The 17,007-nt window shown below is 38.7% G+C and overlaps 2 protein-coding genes across 2 annotated transcripts; both read right to left on the bottom strand.

Annotated features, from left to right (window-relative positions):
- Nucleotides 1-1,404: 1,404 nt before the first annotated feature.
- Nucleotides 1,405-2,667, bottom strand: LOC124999151 (lymphotactin-like). The gene is made up of 3 exons (XM_047573935.1): nucleotides 2,503-2,667; nucleotides 2,309-2,417; nucleotides 1,405-1,983 (listed from the first exon to the last, which is right to left on the bottom strand). The coding sequence occupies exons 1-3, from the start codon at nucleotides 2,585-2,587 to the stop codon at nucleotides 1,608-1,610; spliced, it is 570 nt and encodes a 189-aa protein (XP_047429891.1). The 5' UTR covers nucleotides 2,588-2,667; the 3' UTR covers nucleotides 1,405-1,607.
- A 6,562-nt stretch (nucleotides 2,668-9,229) lies between these two features.
- On the bottom strand, nucleotides 9,230-11,088 carry LOC124999465 (serine/arginine repetitive matrix protein 5-like). The gene is made up of 3 exons (XM_047574381.1): nucleotides 11,019-11,088; nucleotides 10,825-10,933; nucleotides 9,230-10,515 (listed from the first exon to the last, which is right to left on the bottom strand). Exons 1-3 carry the CDS (start codon nucleotides 11,086-11,088, stop codon nucleotides 9,996-9,998), a joined length of 699 nt encoding a protein of 232 aa, XP_047430337.1. The 3' UTR covers nucleotides 9,230-9,995.
- Nucleotides 11,089-17,007: the final 5,919 nt, after the last annotated feature.

Genomic DNA, 17,007 nt, shown 5'->3' with positions numbered 1-17,007 from the left:
CTGTATGTTATGAGTTGTTTTTCAAATCTGTTTTAAACTCATGGGTTTCACAACTGTTTCTTGTTTAGTCTAAACAGTATTTTGTATTTCTGGCCCAAAGTAACATTATTAGAATGAATCCATTTTAAATACTGTACATGTTGTGTCTGGTTTACGCTAAATTTACCACATTCAAAAGCTGAGGTTTAAAACCCCCACAGGGTGGCAGCAGAGCGACAGGGTGAGCAGAGGAATCTATTCTTTGCTGCTTCTTTTTTACTTTTCGTTTCATTTCTACCATTGCTGATCTTTGTGTTGAATGTTAATGTTATCATTATTTCTGCAAATGTATTTGTGAGACATCTAGAATACGCTGAACTGAGTTAAGACGTTTTGCTTTCAATGAGGAACATTTGAAAGCTCTGGATAAGGTGTACAGTTAGGTTCTTATATTTTGGGGCATGGTCATTAGTCGTTTTAGCTTCACCAAAATATTTTCAGGCTATAGATACAGTACTGTGGAAAAGTTTTAGGCAGGTGTGAAAAAATGCTGTAAACTAAGAATGCTTTCAATAATGGAAGTACTAATAGTTTATTTTTATCAGTTAACAAAATACTGTGAATGAACAAAAGAGAAATCCAAATCAAATCAAAAACTGATGTGACCCTTTTCCTTCAAGACAGCATCATTTCTTCTAGGTTCACTTACACACAGTGTTTGAAAGAACTCGACTGGTACGTTGTTCCAAACATCTTGCAGAACTAACCACAGATCTTCTGTGGATGAGGGCTTCCTCAAATCCTTCTGTCTCTTCGTGTAATTATGCCCAAAACTTTTGCACAGTTCTGTATATAATTAACCATAGTGCAATTTTAATTTAAGAGATTGAATGGAAACCATTTCTTAAACTGTCCCGTATTTACTGGAGGGGAGTATCAATGACCCGTTCCACCTTAGATCATATGTACATTTAGAAAACATCTCATCTCATATACAACTTAATCCTGCACTAGGGTCTGGCATCGGGCGAGAGGCGGGGTACACCCTGGACAAGGCGCCAGCCTATTGGAGGCCTAACACTGTGACATACAACCATTCACACTTACACTCACGCCTAGCAAAGCAAATTAAAACATAGCTCCCTGGGTACCTTGCATAGCTGCCTCATTCTCCCTTGGTTGGATTAAAGGCAGAGACTGTATTCCTTGTATCTGTACACACACTCACCAGCCACTTTATTAGGTACACCTTGCTAGTAAAAGGTTGGACCCCCTTTCTGCCTTCAGAAACGCTTTAATTCTTCGTGGCATACTTTCATCAAGGTGTTGGAAACATTCCTCAGAGATTTTGGTCCATATTGACATGATAGCATCACGCAGTTGCTGCAGCTATGTTAGCTGCAAATCTACGATGGGAATCTGAATATAAAGGTCTTGGGGCTTCCTGGTCAGCAAGTTCTGAAAACCCCTCTGCATCAATGCCTAGGGCTCCAAAATATTTTAAAATTGCTCCTACAAAGACAGAGCTCCTTCGGTTACCAATGAAAACAGATCAGAACACTTCACTAAAATCCTACACAATTAGTTACTTAATTTCTGGATTTCCATGGCCCAACAGTTACGTGGCTTCAGATACTTCGAAAGCAGTATTGGACATAGATTTCCTGGTTGATTTCTTTGGCTGGAGTCAGTCCTTTGGCTTGGTCAACTTCCTTGGTCGGAGTCAGTCCTTCAGCTTGGTCAACTTCCTTGGTCGGAGTCAGTCCTTCAGCTTGGTCAACTTCCTTGGTCGGAGTCAGTCCTTCAGCTTGGTCAACTTCCTTGGTGGGAGCCATTTCTTCGGCTTGGTTAACTTCCTTAGTCGGAGCTATTTCTTTGGCTTGGTCAATTCCCTTGGTCACTGCCAGTTTCCCTGCCAGTTCCTTTTCCTTAGCATCGATGATGGCCTTGACCCACGGCATAGATGGGTCAGCGCAGAGTACAACACCCCTCTTCATCCTGAAGCTAAAGAGAGAGAGAGAGAGAGAGAGAGAGAGAGAGAACAAAGGATTGTTGATGCAAGTTTTTAATCTTTTTTTTTTTTTTTTTTTTTTTTTTTTACATTTGAAATTATCATTGGTAGTTTGTTTCTAGTAACAGTATTTGGTTTCTTGTAACCATGTTGTTTGGAGTTGCTCTCCCTTTGTTTTAACACTGTAATGTGCTGAAACCTACAAATAATAATTATGGTGTATTATGGTGTATTTTTGGACAAGATCATTGGATTCTGATTTTGATTTTGAACTCGTGAGGTAACTTGAGGTTTGTAACAAAGAGCTGAGACACTTACAGCACTCCTTCCAATGGACACAGCTTGTCTGTGTATTGAAAGTCCACCACCTTGTTCTTTGGCAGGCGACTGGAGAATTTATAACAGCACAAATTTGGAACAAGGATGCCTGAAACCATGAGAGAGACACAAGCTGGCAGAAAAGATTGCAGTAGTAACTTTGTCTTTGACCAAGTGGTGTGTAGACAGCTTACTTTCAGGTCCATGCACAGCCACGGATGAGAAAATGAAGATGCAGATCGCCAGAATAATGGGATTCTTCATTATCATCACCCTCATCTGTTTTACTTCTTTCTTTGTTGCCCGTCCAACTGGTTGTCTGTCGTCTTCCTATGTACTCTCAATGAAGCCAACACCATTTACACCAAATACACCAACTGAAAGAACAGTGCTCTTAGTTTTTCTTGACTTATTTAAAGAGTTTCACTACACAACCCAGGGCAGGCAAATGTCATGTAGTCATGTGTTTAACACCTCTTAGAATAGTATAAGGAGAGGAAAAGACAACGCATTGTGGGTGAGAACACACGTACATATATGATTGTGCACTATGCAGATGCATGGTGGCATGTCTTTTAAAAGGTATAGTATCAAATAATAACACATGCTTGATAAAAGATACCTATAAGTAAAACATCAAAAACACTTTCTTACGTTCTTAAACAACCTGATTAAGTTCAATCACTCAGTGTACAACTTGCTTAGGAGATGTTTAAGCGCTGTACGTTTTGAGTTGTTTTTCAAATCTGTTTTAAACTCACGGAAACTCTGGGGTTTCACAACTACCTGTCTCTCATCTGCACTGTGGTTGTTATTTGTGTGAGTGTCTTTTTCATAGTACTTCATGGGAATATTTTTGATTCATACTAATACAGATTTTGTATTCTATTTGTTGTATGGTTGGGAAATCCTATTTTATCTTAGATTCCTATGTATTATTTTTTTTAATGTCTAACTTTATTAGTGTGACTTACAGTATATGTTTTACACAAAGGAATATCTACAGATATCTAATATCTTAAGATATTGAGGGGGAAAAATGATGATAGTAGTCAATGCGGTGTTTGCTGGCTCCTACGTCTTTTAATATAAAAATGTATGAACTAGAAGCTACATAACAGAGTTGTTTCTTGTTTAGTCTAAACAGTATTTTGTATTTCTGGCCTACAATAACATTATTAGAATGAATCCATTTTAAATACTGTACATGTTGTGTCTGGTTTACGCTACATTTACCACATTCAAAAGCTGAGGTTTAAAACCCCCACAGGGTGGCAGCAGAGCGACAGGGTGAGCAGAAGAATCTATTCTTTGCTGCTTCTTTTTTACTTTTCGTTTCATTTCTACCATTGCTGATCTTTGTGTTGAATGTTAATGTTATCATTATTTCTGCAAATGTATTTGTGAGACATCTAGAATACGCTGAACTGAGTTAAGACGTTTTGCTTTCAATGAGGAACATTTGAAAGCTGTGGATAAGGTTAGGTTCTTATATTTTGGGGCATGGTCATTAGTCGTTTTAGCTTCACCAAAATATATTCAGGCTATAGATACAGTACTGTGGAAAAGTTTTAGGCAGGTGTGAAAAAATGCTGTAAACTAAGAATGCTTTCAATAATGGAAGTACTAATAGTTTATTTTCATCAGTTAACAAAATACTGTGAATGAACAAAAGAGAAATCCAAATCAAATCAATAACTGATGTGACCCTTTGCCTTCAAGACAGCATCATTTCTTCTAGGTTCACTTACTTCACAGTGTCTGAAAGAACTCGGCTGGTAGGTTGTTCCAAACATCTTGGAGAACTAACCACAGATCTTCTGTGGACGTAGGCTTCCTCAAATCCTTCTGTCTCTTCGTGTAATTATGCCCAAAACTTTTGCACAGTTCTGTATATAATTAACCATGGCACATAGTGCAAGGAGTCACCTTTAATTTAAGGGAATGAATGGAAACCATTTCTTAGACTGTCCCGTATTTACTGGAGGGGAGTATCAATGACCTGTTCCACCTTAGATCATATGTACGTTTAGAAAACGGGTAAGAGCTCTCATCTCATCTCATATACTGCTTAATCCTGCACTAGGGTCGCAAGGGTTGCTGGAGCCTATCCCAGCTGGCAATCGGGTGAGAAGCGGTTGTACACCCTGGACAGGTCACCAGCCTATTGGAGGGCTAACACTGAGACATACAACCATTCATACTCACACTCACACCTAGGGTCAATTTAGAGTCACCAATCAGCCTAATGAGCATGTCTTTGGAGGTGGGAGGAAGCCGGAGTACCCAGAGAGAACCCACACGAACACAGGGAGAACATGCAAACTCCACCCAGAAAGGCCCGAGCTCGACTCAAACCCAGACCTTCTTGCTGGGAGGCATCAGCGCTAACCACCGAATGGAATAACAATACTGTAAATAAATGAATCTGTGGAAAGAGTCAGGTGTTACATTTTTAGAAAACTCTGGCCCTCCCACAGAAGAGCACAGCGAGCAGAGCTGTGGCTTCTTACCAGCGTTTATACTCTCTTTTGCTGACGAGCAAGTGGAAACAGATGCACTTAATCACCTGCTGGGGGTAGGGACTGTACCTGGAGCACACAAGAGAGAAAATTCAAAGCGCCAAAGTATGATGAGAAATTTTGAGATAACATTATTGAGATAATATTATTTTATAGCAGACCTTTAATTTTGATTAATATTAATCTGAGCTGACTGACTAAATGGGTGTGTTTTTTTCTCATGTCTTTAAAAGGTTTAAACTATCAAAACATTTCAATAGAATATAATCTTTATTGTCATTGTATAAATACAACAAAATTGGAGATGCAAAAACAACATTTCACATTTAGCATTTTTTTTCAGACAGGTGTCTTCCCTGCCTCCTTTAGAACGATAGTGGTAAGGCCCCTTCTGAAGAAGAGCAATTTAAAGCCTGACATTTTCAATAACTTGTCCGAGTAAAATTTAAAAAAAAATCATTTTTAGTCAAATAAATGATTTTATTTTTTAATAAAAACAACATCTTAGAGAAGCATCAATCTGGCTTTAGGATGAACTACAGTACCGAGACAGCCCTTTCAAAGACTGTAAATGACATCAGGTGTAATTTAGATAAACTCACAGTCAAAAAGTGTGGGCATGATGATTTTTGACTCCAAGCTTAGGTATATTACACATACCAAAAATGTAACTACCTTAAGAATATAGCCTGTTTCTCTCTCAGGCTAACACAGAGGTGCTGACACATGCTTTTATCTCCTGTCGCAGACTGACTAATGCTATTGTAATGCTCTGCTCTTCCAAAAAAGAGCATTTCAAATCTTCAATTATTGCAAAATTCAGCCCTACGAGTGCTGACTAGGACCAGAGGGAGGGAACACAATACATCAGTTTTAAGATCAATGCATTGCAACTATGCTCCCATGACGATTAGTCTGACCAACTCTGCCCCATGTCATACACGTTCTTTTACTGTCATCTAGTGGGCTAATGGTGGCAATGCAGACTGCCAATATATCACATTCAGGAAAGCTTTACAACTAGTATGTGCCACACACCTTTGATCCCCTGGGGAGCTGCATTGTATATGTATAATCTTATGGTTTATAAGCTAAACGGACTGTATGCTCATTAACATTAATGTTTACATCCAGAATACCCTTCAAAAGGTAAAATCCTCATTTGGCCTTGACACTTTAGTATTTATTAGTATTTCTAACTCTTCTTCTTCCCATCTGTCTTGTAAATTTTTGTATACCCTTTGGCTACTTAGTATAGCCCTTAGCCAACGTTTGTTTTTTTTTGTGTGTTTTGTTTTTAATATGCCACATGAGTACTAGCCTTTACAGGTTCCAGGTTTTATCCCCTCTGTGTCCCCTCTGTGTCCCCTAACCCTAACCCTAACCCCTCATGAAAATCCTACACAATTAGATACTGTGTAGTTACTGTGGATTTCCATGGCCCAACAGTTACGTTGCTTCAGATACTTCGAAAGCAGTATTGGACATAGATTTCCTGGTTGATTTCTTGGGCTGGAGTCAGTCCTTCGGCTTGGTCAACTTCCTTAGTCGCAGCTATTTCTTTGGCTTGGTCAATTCCCTTGGTTACTGCCAGTTTCCTGTCCAGTTCCTTTTCCTTAGCATCGATGATGGCCTTGACCCATGGCATAGATGGGTCAGCACAGACTAAATCACCCCTCTTCATCCTGAAACTAAAAAAAAGAGAGATAAAAAACAAAGGATTGATGATGCAATTTTTCAATCTAATTTTTACATTTGAAATTATCATTGGTAGTTTATTTCTATGGTATTTGGTTTCTTGTAATCATGTTTGATTGAAGTTGTTCTCCCTTTGTTTTAACACTGTAATGTACTGAAAGCTACAACTAAAAATTGTGGTGTATTTTTGGACCAATTCATTCGATTCTAATTTTGATTATGAACTTGTGAGGTAACTTGAGGTGTGTAATAAAGAGCTGAGACACTTACAGCACTCCTTCCAATGGACACAGCTTGTCTGTGTATTGAAAGTCCACCACCTTGTTCTTAGGCAGGTGACTGGAGTAGAATTTAAAACAGCACTTATCTGGAACCACTGGAACCAAAATGTCTGAAACCATGAGAGAGACATAAGCTGGCAGAAAAGATTGCAGTAGTAACCTTGTCTTTGACCAAGTGGTGTGTAGACAGCTTACTTTCAGGTCCATGCTCAGCTATGGATGAGAAAAACAAGATGCAGATCGCCAGAATAATGGGATTCTTCATTATCATCATCCTCATCTGTTTTACTTCTTTCTTTGTTGCCCGTCCAACTGGTTGTCTGTCGTCTTCCTATGTACTGTCAATGAAGCCAACACCATTTACACCAAATACACTAACTGAAAGAACAGTGCTCTTAGTTTTTCTTGACTTATTTAAAGAGTTTCACTACACAACCCAGGGCAGGCAAATGTCATGTAGTCATGTGTTTAACACCTCTTAGAATAGTATGAGGAGAGGAAAAGACAACGCATTGTGGGTGAGAACACACGTACATATATGATTGTGCACTATGCAGATGCATGGTGGCATGTCTTTTAAAAGGTATAGTATCAAATAATAACACATGCTTGATAAAAGATACCTATAAGTAAAACATCAAAAACACTTTCTTACGTTCTTAAACAACCTGATTAAGTTCAATCACTCAGTGTACAACTTGCTTAGGAGATGTTTAAGCGCTGTACGTTTTGAGTTGTTTTTCAAATCTGTTTTAAACTCACGGAAACTCTGGGGTTTCACAACTACCTGTCTCTCATCTGCACTGTGGTTGTTATTTGTGTGAGTGTCTTTTTCATAGTACTTCATGGGAATATTTTTGATTCATACTAATACAGATTTTGTATTCTATTTGTTGTATAGTTGGGAAATCCTATTTTATCTTAGATTCCTATGTATTATTTTTTTTAATGTCTAACTTTATTAGTGTGACTTACAGTATATGTTTTACACAAAGGAATATCTACAGATATCTAATATCTTAAGATATTGAGGGGGGAAAAATGATGATAGTAGTCAATGCAGTGTTTGCTGGCTCCTACGTCTTCTAATATAAAAATGTATGAACTAGAAGCTACATAACAGAGTTGTTTCTTGTTTAGTCTAAACAGTATTTTGTATTTCTGGCCTACAGTAACATTATTAGAATGAATCCATTTTAAATACTGTGCATGGTGTGTCTGGTTTACATTGCATTTACCACATTCAAAAGCTGAGGTTTAAAACCCCCACAGGGTGGCAGCAGAGCGACAGGGTGAGCAGAGGAATCTATTCTTTGCTGCTTCTTTTTTACTTTTTGTTTCATTTCTACCATTGCTGATCTTTGTGTTGAATGTTAATGTTATCATTATTTCTGCAAATGTATTTGCGTGACATCTAGAATACGCTGAACTGAGTTAAGACGTTTTGCTTTCAATGAGGAACATTTGAAAGCTTCTGTATATATTTAACCATGGCACATAGTGCAAAGTCTCACCTTTTATTTAAGGTATTGAACGGAAGCCATTCCTCAGACTGTCTGAGTAACAGTCTGAGAAACAGAGCTCTCATCTCATCTACCGCTTAATCCTGCACTAGGGTCTGGCATCGGGCGAGAGGCGGGGTGCACCCTGGACAAGGCGCCAGCCTATTGGAGGGCTAACACTGAGACATACAACTATTCACACTTACACTCACACCTAGGGTCAATTTAGAGTCACCAGGGAGAACATGCAAACTTCACCCAGAAAGGCCCGAGCTGGACTCAAACCCAGACCCTCTTGCTGGGAGACATCAGTACCAACCACCGAGCCACTGTGCCACCCATAAGCGCTCTCTTAAAAATAAATAAATAAAAATTAAAAAATCAACTAAAAGTAGAAATATGAGTTGCCTGCTGAGAAAGAAAGGATGCTTAATGGAACTCTTATAATCCCAAGACGTGGGAAGGAATGGAATAACAATACTGTAAATAAATTAATCTGTGGAAAGAGTCAAGGAGGAGGAAATATAACAACAACCCAAGAATATATTGTTATAAATTAAAACAAAAGAACTTTGCCCTTCTGAAATATAGACGTCACATTCTCAGAAGACTCTGGCCCTCCCACAGAAGAGAACAGCAAACAGAGCTGTGGCTTCTTACCAGCCTTTATACTCTCTTTTGCCAATGAGCAAGTGGAAACAGATGCACTTAATCACCTGCTGGGGGTAGGGACTGTACCTGGAGCACACAAGACAGAAAATTCAAAGCACCAAAGTACAATGAGAAATTTTGAGATAATATTATTTTATAGCAAACCTTTAATCTTGATTAATATTAATCTGAGCTGACTGACTAAATGTTTTTTTCTTATGTCTTTAACAGGTTTAAACTACCAAAACATTTCAATACAATATAATCTTTATTGTCATTGTATAAATACAACAAAATTGGAGATGCAAAAACAACATTTCACATTTAGCATTTGTTTTCAGACAGATGTCTTCCCCACCTCCTTTAAAACGACAGCGGTGAGGCCCCTTCTGAAGAAGAGCAATTTAAGGCCCGGCATTTTCAATAACTTGTCCGAGTAAAATTTCAGAAAAAATAATTTTTATTCAAATAAATTATTTTATTTTTAATAAAAACAACATCTTAGAGAAGCATCAATCTGGCTTTAGGATGAACTACAGTACCGAGACAGCCCTTTTAAAGACTGTAAATGGCATCAGGTGCCTTTTTTAAAGGCAAAGACCGTATTCCTTGTATCTGTTTACATACACTCACCAGCCACTTTATTAGGTACACCTTGCTAGTAAAAGGTTGGACCCCCTTTTTGCCTTCAGAAACGCTTTAATTCTTCATGGCACACTTTTATCAAGGTGTTGGAAACATTCCTCAGAGATTTTGGTCCATATTGACATGATAGCATCACGCAGTTGCTCCAGCTATGTTAGCTGCACATCTACGATGGGAATCTGAATATAAAGGTCTTAGGGCTTCCTGGTCAGCAAGTTCTGAAAACCCCTCTGCATCAATGCCTAGGTCTCCAAAATATTTTAAAATTGCTCCTACAAAGACAGAGCTCCTTCGGTTACCAATGAAAACAGATCAGAACACTTCACTAAAATCCTACACAATTAGTTACTTAATTTCTGGATTTCCATGGCCCAACAGTTACGTGGCTTCAGATACTTCGAAAGCAGTATTGGACATAGATTTCCTGATTGATTTCTTTGGCTGGAGTCAGTCCTTCAGCTTGGTCAACTTCCTTGGTCGAAGTCAGTCCTTCAGCTTGGTCAACTTCCTTGGTCGGAGTCAGTCCTTCAGCTTGGTCAACTTCCTTGGTCGGAGTCAGTCCTTCAGCTTGGTTAACTTCCTTGGTCGGAGTCAGTCCTTCAATTTGGTCAACTTCCTTGGTCGGAGTCAGTCCTTCAGCTTGGTCAACTTCCTTAGTCGGAGTCAGTCCTTCAGCTTCGTCAACTTCCTTGGTCGGAGTCTGTCCTTCAGCTTGGTCAACTTCCTTGGTGGGAGCCATTTCTTCAGCTTGGTTAACTTCCTTAGTCGGAGCTATTTCTTTGGCTTGGTCAATTCCCTTGGTTACTGCCAGTTTCCCTGCCAGTTCCTTTTCCTTAGCATCAATGATGGCCTTGACCCACGGCATAGATGGGTCAGCGCAGAGTACAACACCCCTCTTCATCCTGAAGCTAAAGAGAGAGAGAGAGAGAGAGAGAGAGAACAAAGGATTGTTGATGCAAGTTTTTAATCTTTTTTTTTTTTTTTTTTACATTTGGAATTATCATTGGTAATTTATTTCTAGTAACAGTATTTGGTTTCTTGTAACCATGTTGTTTGGAGTTGCTCTCCCTTTGTTTTAACACTGTAATGTGCTGAAACCTACAACTAATAATTATGGTGTATTATGGTGTATTTTTGGACCAGATCATTGGATTCTGATTTTGATTTTGAACTCGTGAGGTAACTTGAGGTTTGTAACAAAGAGCTGAGACACTTACAGCACTCCTTCCAATGGACACAGCTTGTCTGTGTATTGAAAGTCCACCACCTTGTTCTTTGGCAGGCGACTGGAGAATTTATAACAGCACAAATTTGGAACAAGGATGCCTGAAACCATGAGAGAGACACAAGCTGGCAGAAAAGATTGCAGTAGTAACTTTGTCTTTGACTTAGTGGTGTGTAGACAGCTTACTTTCAGGTCCATGCACAGCCACGGACGAGAAAATGAAGATGCAGATCGCCAGAATAATGGGATTCTTCATTATCATCACCCTCGTCTGTTTTACTTCTTTCTTTGTTGCCCGTCCAACTGGTTGTCTGTCGTCTTCCTGTGTACTCTCAATGAAGCCAACACCATTTACACCAATTACACCAACTGAAAGAACAGTGCTCTTAGTTTTTCTTGACTTATTTAAAGAGTTTCACGACACAACCCAGGGCAGGCAAATGTCATGTAGTCATGTGTTTAACACCTCTTAGAATAGTATGAGGAGAGGAAAAGACAACGCATTGTGGGTGAGAACACACGTACATATATGATTGTGCACTATGCAGATGCATGGTGGCATGTCTTTTAAAAGGTATAGTATCAAATAATAACACATGCTTGATAAAAGATACCTATAAGTAAAACATCAAAAACACTTTCTTACGTTCTTAAACAACCTGATTAAGTTCAATCACTCAGTGTACAACTTGCTTAGAAGAGTTTAAGCGCTGTACGTTTTGAGTTGTTTTTAAATCTGTTTTAAACTCACGGAAACTCTGGGGTTTCACAACTACCTGTCTCTCATCTGCACTGTGGTTGTTTTTTTTGTGGTGTAGTGTCTTTTTCATAGTACTTCATGGGAATATTTTTGATTCATACTAATACAGATTTTGTATTCTATTTGTTGTATGGTTGGGAAATCCTATTTTATCTTAGATTCCTATGTATTATTTTTTTTAATGTCTAACTTTATTAGTGTGACTTACAGTATATGTTTTACACAAAGTAATATCTACAGATATCTAATATCTTAAGATATTGAGGGGGGAAAAATGATGATAGTAGTCAATGCGGTGTTTGCTGGCTCCTACGTCTTTTAATATAAAAATGTATGAACTAGAAGCTACATAACAGAGTTGTTTCTTGTTTAGTCTAAACAGTATTTTGTATTTCTGGCCTACAGTAACATTATTAGAATGAATCCATTTTAAATACTGTACATGTTGTGTCTGGTTTACGCTACATTTACCACATTCAAAAGCTGAGGTTTAAAACCCCCACAGGGTGGCAGCAGAGCGACAGGGTGAGCAGAAGAATCTATTCTTTGCTGCTTCTTTTTTTACTTTTCGTTTCATTTCTACCATTGCTGATCTTTGTGTTGAATGTTAATGTTATCATTATTTCTGCAAATGTATTTGTGAGACATCTAGAATACGCTGAACTGAGTTAAGACGTTTTGCTTTCAATGAGGAACATTTGAAAGCTGTGGATAAGGTTAGGTTCTTATATTTTGGGGCATGGTCATTAGTCTTTTAGCTTCACCAAAATATATTCAGGCTTATAGATACAGTACTGTGGAAAAGTTTTAGGCAGGTGTGAAAAAATGCTGTAAACTAAGAATGCTTTCAATAATGGAAGTACTAATAGTTTATTTTCATCAGTTAACAAAATACTGTGAATGAACAAAAGAGAAATCCAAATCAAATCAATAACTGATGTGACCCTTTTCCTTCAAGAAAGCATCATTTCTTCTAGGTTCACTTACACACAGTGTTTGAAAGAACTCGGTTAGTAGGTTGTTCCAAACATCTTTGAGAACTAACCACAGATCTTCTGTGTATGTGGGCTTCCTCAAATCCTTCTGTCTCTTCGTGTAATTATGCCCAAAACTTTTGCACAGTTCTGTATATAATTAACCATGGCACATAGTGCAATTTTAATTTAAGGGATTGAACAGAAACCATTTCTTAAACTGTCCCGTATTTACTGGGGTTCAAGTGTAATAGGACAAATGAACATAACTATAAATAAAATATTGATTTTTAATACTTCTGTTAACTATCATCAACATTATCAATAAACCATTCCCTGTAATGATGCCTCCACCAGGTTTTAATGATGACCTTGTATGCATTTGATCATAGATCATTTCCGACAGTTTTCCTTAATCTAACCTCTTATTTTCCTTGTGGTTTATAAATTATTTGCAAGCTTTTGGTGACGCTTTTGATGTGTTTTTTTTTTTTTTTTTTTTTTTTTTTAAATGATCCTGAAATCACCCACCTCACTTCTCTCCTAAAAAAAAAAAATAAATAAAAAATAAAAAAATTAAAAAAGACAAAAAAAAAAAAACGTTGCAATAATTTAACTGTTTCTCCAATTCAGATGTGGATATGGTTAATTAAAGTTGAGACTTAAACCCATATCTATTATATATATCTGACTTGGACATGTTTTGTTGAACACCTTAAATGACAAAAATGCGTTAGTGTTCAGAAATCCTTCCTTGCCTCACCCTGGCCTTTGACCCGTTCAGATAACAGACACTCATTCATCAAGTGATACAGTGTTCCCTCCTTTTTCAGAGTGGTGGTTCTCCAGGACAACTACCTCGGTTGCAGGAAAAAATCTCAACACAGACAGACAGGCAGGCAAATAAAGCCTTTTAATCCGGCTGTAACATCGGAGTAAAAACAGTCTTCAACCATCAAACGGTTGGAGGAGGGATTGATGGTGGGAATCTGGGGTGGATTTAAACTGAAGAAGATACACTTCAGTTATTTTCAAATAAAATACGAGTACTATCAACCAAATTCTCCACAAGAAGTATGAAACAACAAAGATTCAAATATTTAAACCTAAAAGAACAACTTTCACTTTTTTTCTATTTCAGCAATTAATGTGATGAAATGTGTGTGTGAACATCTGCCATAAGATTATGACACTATGGTCATAATCACTGGTCAAGTGAATAACACTGATTATCGGGTTACGTATTAGTCAACAAGTAAATATTCTGTCCTCAAAGTTGATGAGCAAATGGGCGACTTGAGTGACTTTAATTTAACCGATTTGTGATAGTTAGATGACTGGGTCAGAACATCTCCAAAACTGCCGTTGTTGTGGGGTTTGACCGGTCTACAATGGTCCAAGGAAGGAAAAGTGGTGAACTGGCCAAAGGAGACGAGCTGCTGTTGCTCAAGCTGCTGAAAAAGTTAATGCTGGAGTTGTTAGAACACACAGTGCATCACACTGTTTTTCATGGGGTTGCATTGCCACAGACCTGGCAGGGTGCCCTTGTGGTTTTAATGTAGTGGTTGATTGTTGTACATATTAAAGTTGCACAAAAATATTGATTGAACTCAAAACCCTCTGTTTCCATGATAAATGAGAACAATAGCGATGGCTGGTCGCTGTTAAATTAATGGGAGTTGGAGGGCTGAGTCAGTCCGGAGCCGGTTGTCTTTAGAAACACCGAGTTCCTCGATAACGTATCAGAAAATTTCTCATTCTGACAACTCTTATGTAACTATGATGAAATCTTTATTTCTCCCTTTGCATGCATCCCAAACAACATGGACACACACATGCAAGACATACAGGAAGATCGCCAAACGTACAAACAGAAGGAAGATCAAGAAAGTCAGAAATGAATGATGTTAAAATCCAAATGTGTATTTGCCCGTGCAGTAAACAAAATGTCAGGGGTTACGATAATGTCAAGAATACAAATGACTTCATCCTGTTTAACAGTGACATAAGAGGGATTTAATCAAACCTTGATAAAATTCTCAGAGCAGCTTCCTGAAGCTTACTTAGAGGTTTTCTGGTGGAAATCGCTGCATACACCAGAAGGAATTATTACATCACTATAAAAGAATGTGATTGTTGTGCTGCTTTCATTCCCACAGAATGATGCTGCTGTGATGCTCCCCTTCTACCCACGAACCCCGTACAGGGAATGTTAAGTAACTTAAAAAAAAAAGTAATTGAAACCAAATAATAATAATTGACAAAACATGTTATTAAAAAATATTACCTTTTGTGGTCCTTTCAGCCCATCCACATGATTCTCAGTCCGCTACCCTCCACATGGTGACCTGCCTTACAGAATCTGATCCCTGGGCCTCACTTCCATACATTGATTTAGTGGACTCACTGTTTTACTGCAGACACCAAACACAATATAGCCATCGTGTACCGAATGAGACCTTTGCACAAATATCTAAGGTGTCTTGGTGACTCATTACCCCGAGGAGTCACACACGTGAACGACGGAAATAGGGAGGAAATTTCAGTATTTTTATGGATTCTCGAATGTGCGCAGTAGTGGAATTGAAAGCTAAATAAAAAGTCCAAAGGCTGAATTTTGCACACATTGCTTCCAGTTATATGTTGTAGTTAGGTTTCCCAGTTCTAACACTTTTGTACATTAAGTGTGCTTTGTGTTATATCTATAAATAGCCAAAATAACAGAATGTGTCCAGTGGAATCTCTGTGTATGATGTCATTGCTGTTGGGGTATTTTCTGCTATCTAATCAATAACGTGATAAATGTATATACTTTAGTTTATCACACATTAATTGGGCATAGTAACAGCCACAAATGTTACTAACACTGGATCCATTCTGCGATGTCTTATCTGCCCATAGAGACCAGGGCCATGTGCATGGACCTGATATTATTGGAGATATTACCGATTCATCTTGGATCTGACTTTTTAAACGGACCTTGCCTCCCAGAAACAAGACTTCGGAACATAATTTTTGACATACTGAGCAGTACATCATTCGTAATGTAACGTAACAATAACGTTTATTTGTGGGAAAGCACTAAAAGGGGCGAGAGTCAGACTTGTTTGGCAAGATTCCCAAAATTCGTTGATAAAAATGGCCAAATTATGGCGTCATAAATGTGTGTCTACATCATGCGTGTATGTATTTTGACAGGATGTTGACCTCGTCCGTGGCCGCTGTTGAAGGCAGGAAGAGGTTCAAGGAATGGTCACCAGGATTTGGGATTATTTTTAACACTCACATAGGGACATAGGGCCAAAAACACGCACAAACTTGTGCATCTATCTTTCGCCGACTTCCTGTAACGATCTCAAGTAAGCGCTTCACAATAAACATAATCTCATTGTAAACTTTACCCTAAAACTAAGTCTTTACTAGTTTTAACCCTTGAATGGTGGACTTTTAGGGTGGACAGGGTGCAACTATACTTTTCCAGTTGGTATTTCCTTTTGTTATCAGCCTCTGCTCTCACACTTTGTGTCACCATGGAGACAGAGAGCAATTAGCAGCAAGGTGTCACCACTCGGCAAACCTTGTGACTGCTCCACCCTCAGTCACACACACATACTGTACTACCAGTGAGTCACAAGTAGATGTGTCATTGTGCCCAACCACGGCTGAGTGAGTGGAAGAGGAGGACCTTAACGTGGTTCTGTGATCCAATCTGGTAGTATCGGACTGTGTAAAAGTGAAGGATTATTATCTTGTTGAAGCACTAGTGACTCCCATTGAAAGGCTCTAGAGGGATGGTGCGAACTCACCACTGGTCCTCACGCTAAATCTCATCCCTGGCAGATGAAAAGAAGCAGCTGACCAGACCGTGCATCATGTAGGCAGGGCATGTCTGACTGCAGGCCTCCTCGGGTCTACAGTGGAAAGCGCTGCTGCAAATATTAGCAGACAAAAGGGAGAGAGCCAACTCATCTCCACTTGTCATGTTTTTACAAACATTTACCTAGAAGTGTTTAGAATTTATAAAGGTGCTTGGAAATTTAAAACAAACCGTATAAGGAACAGTGGTTTGACTTCAGCTTGTATGCGGGCATCTGACCTAAATAATTCCAGAGGTCAGGACTTTTAGCCTTTTTGTGCAAGTTGAAATTAAACAACATTAAAACCACTGACAGGTGAGGTAAATAACATTGAACATCTTGTCATGATTCATTGTTCTGCTGGGAAACTTTTGGACCTGGCATTCGTGGGACATGTACCGCTTCCAAGGCCGAGGGGCACGAGAGCACACAAATGAGCAGTGTGACTTTTAAATGGCTTCCTCCGTCTCTCATTGGCTGACTGGCCAGGGGGTGAGCCAATATGGTGATGCTCTGGAGCTCACAGGCCCCCACTAACAACATCCTGTTTCCAGACACCACAGGACACCCTCAGAAGACCCGTG

Source organism: Mugil cephalus, chromosome 21, assembly GCF_022458985.1.
Source record: "Mugil cephalus isolate CIBA_MC_2020 chromosome 21, CIBA_Mcephalus_1.1, whole genome shotgun sequence".
NCBI lineage: Eukaryota > Metazoa > Chordata > Actinopteri > Mugiliformes > Mugilidae > Mugil > Mugil cephalus.
This window is presented reverse-complemented; position numbering and strand designations above follow the sequence as displayed.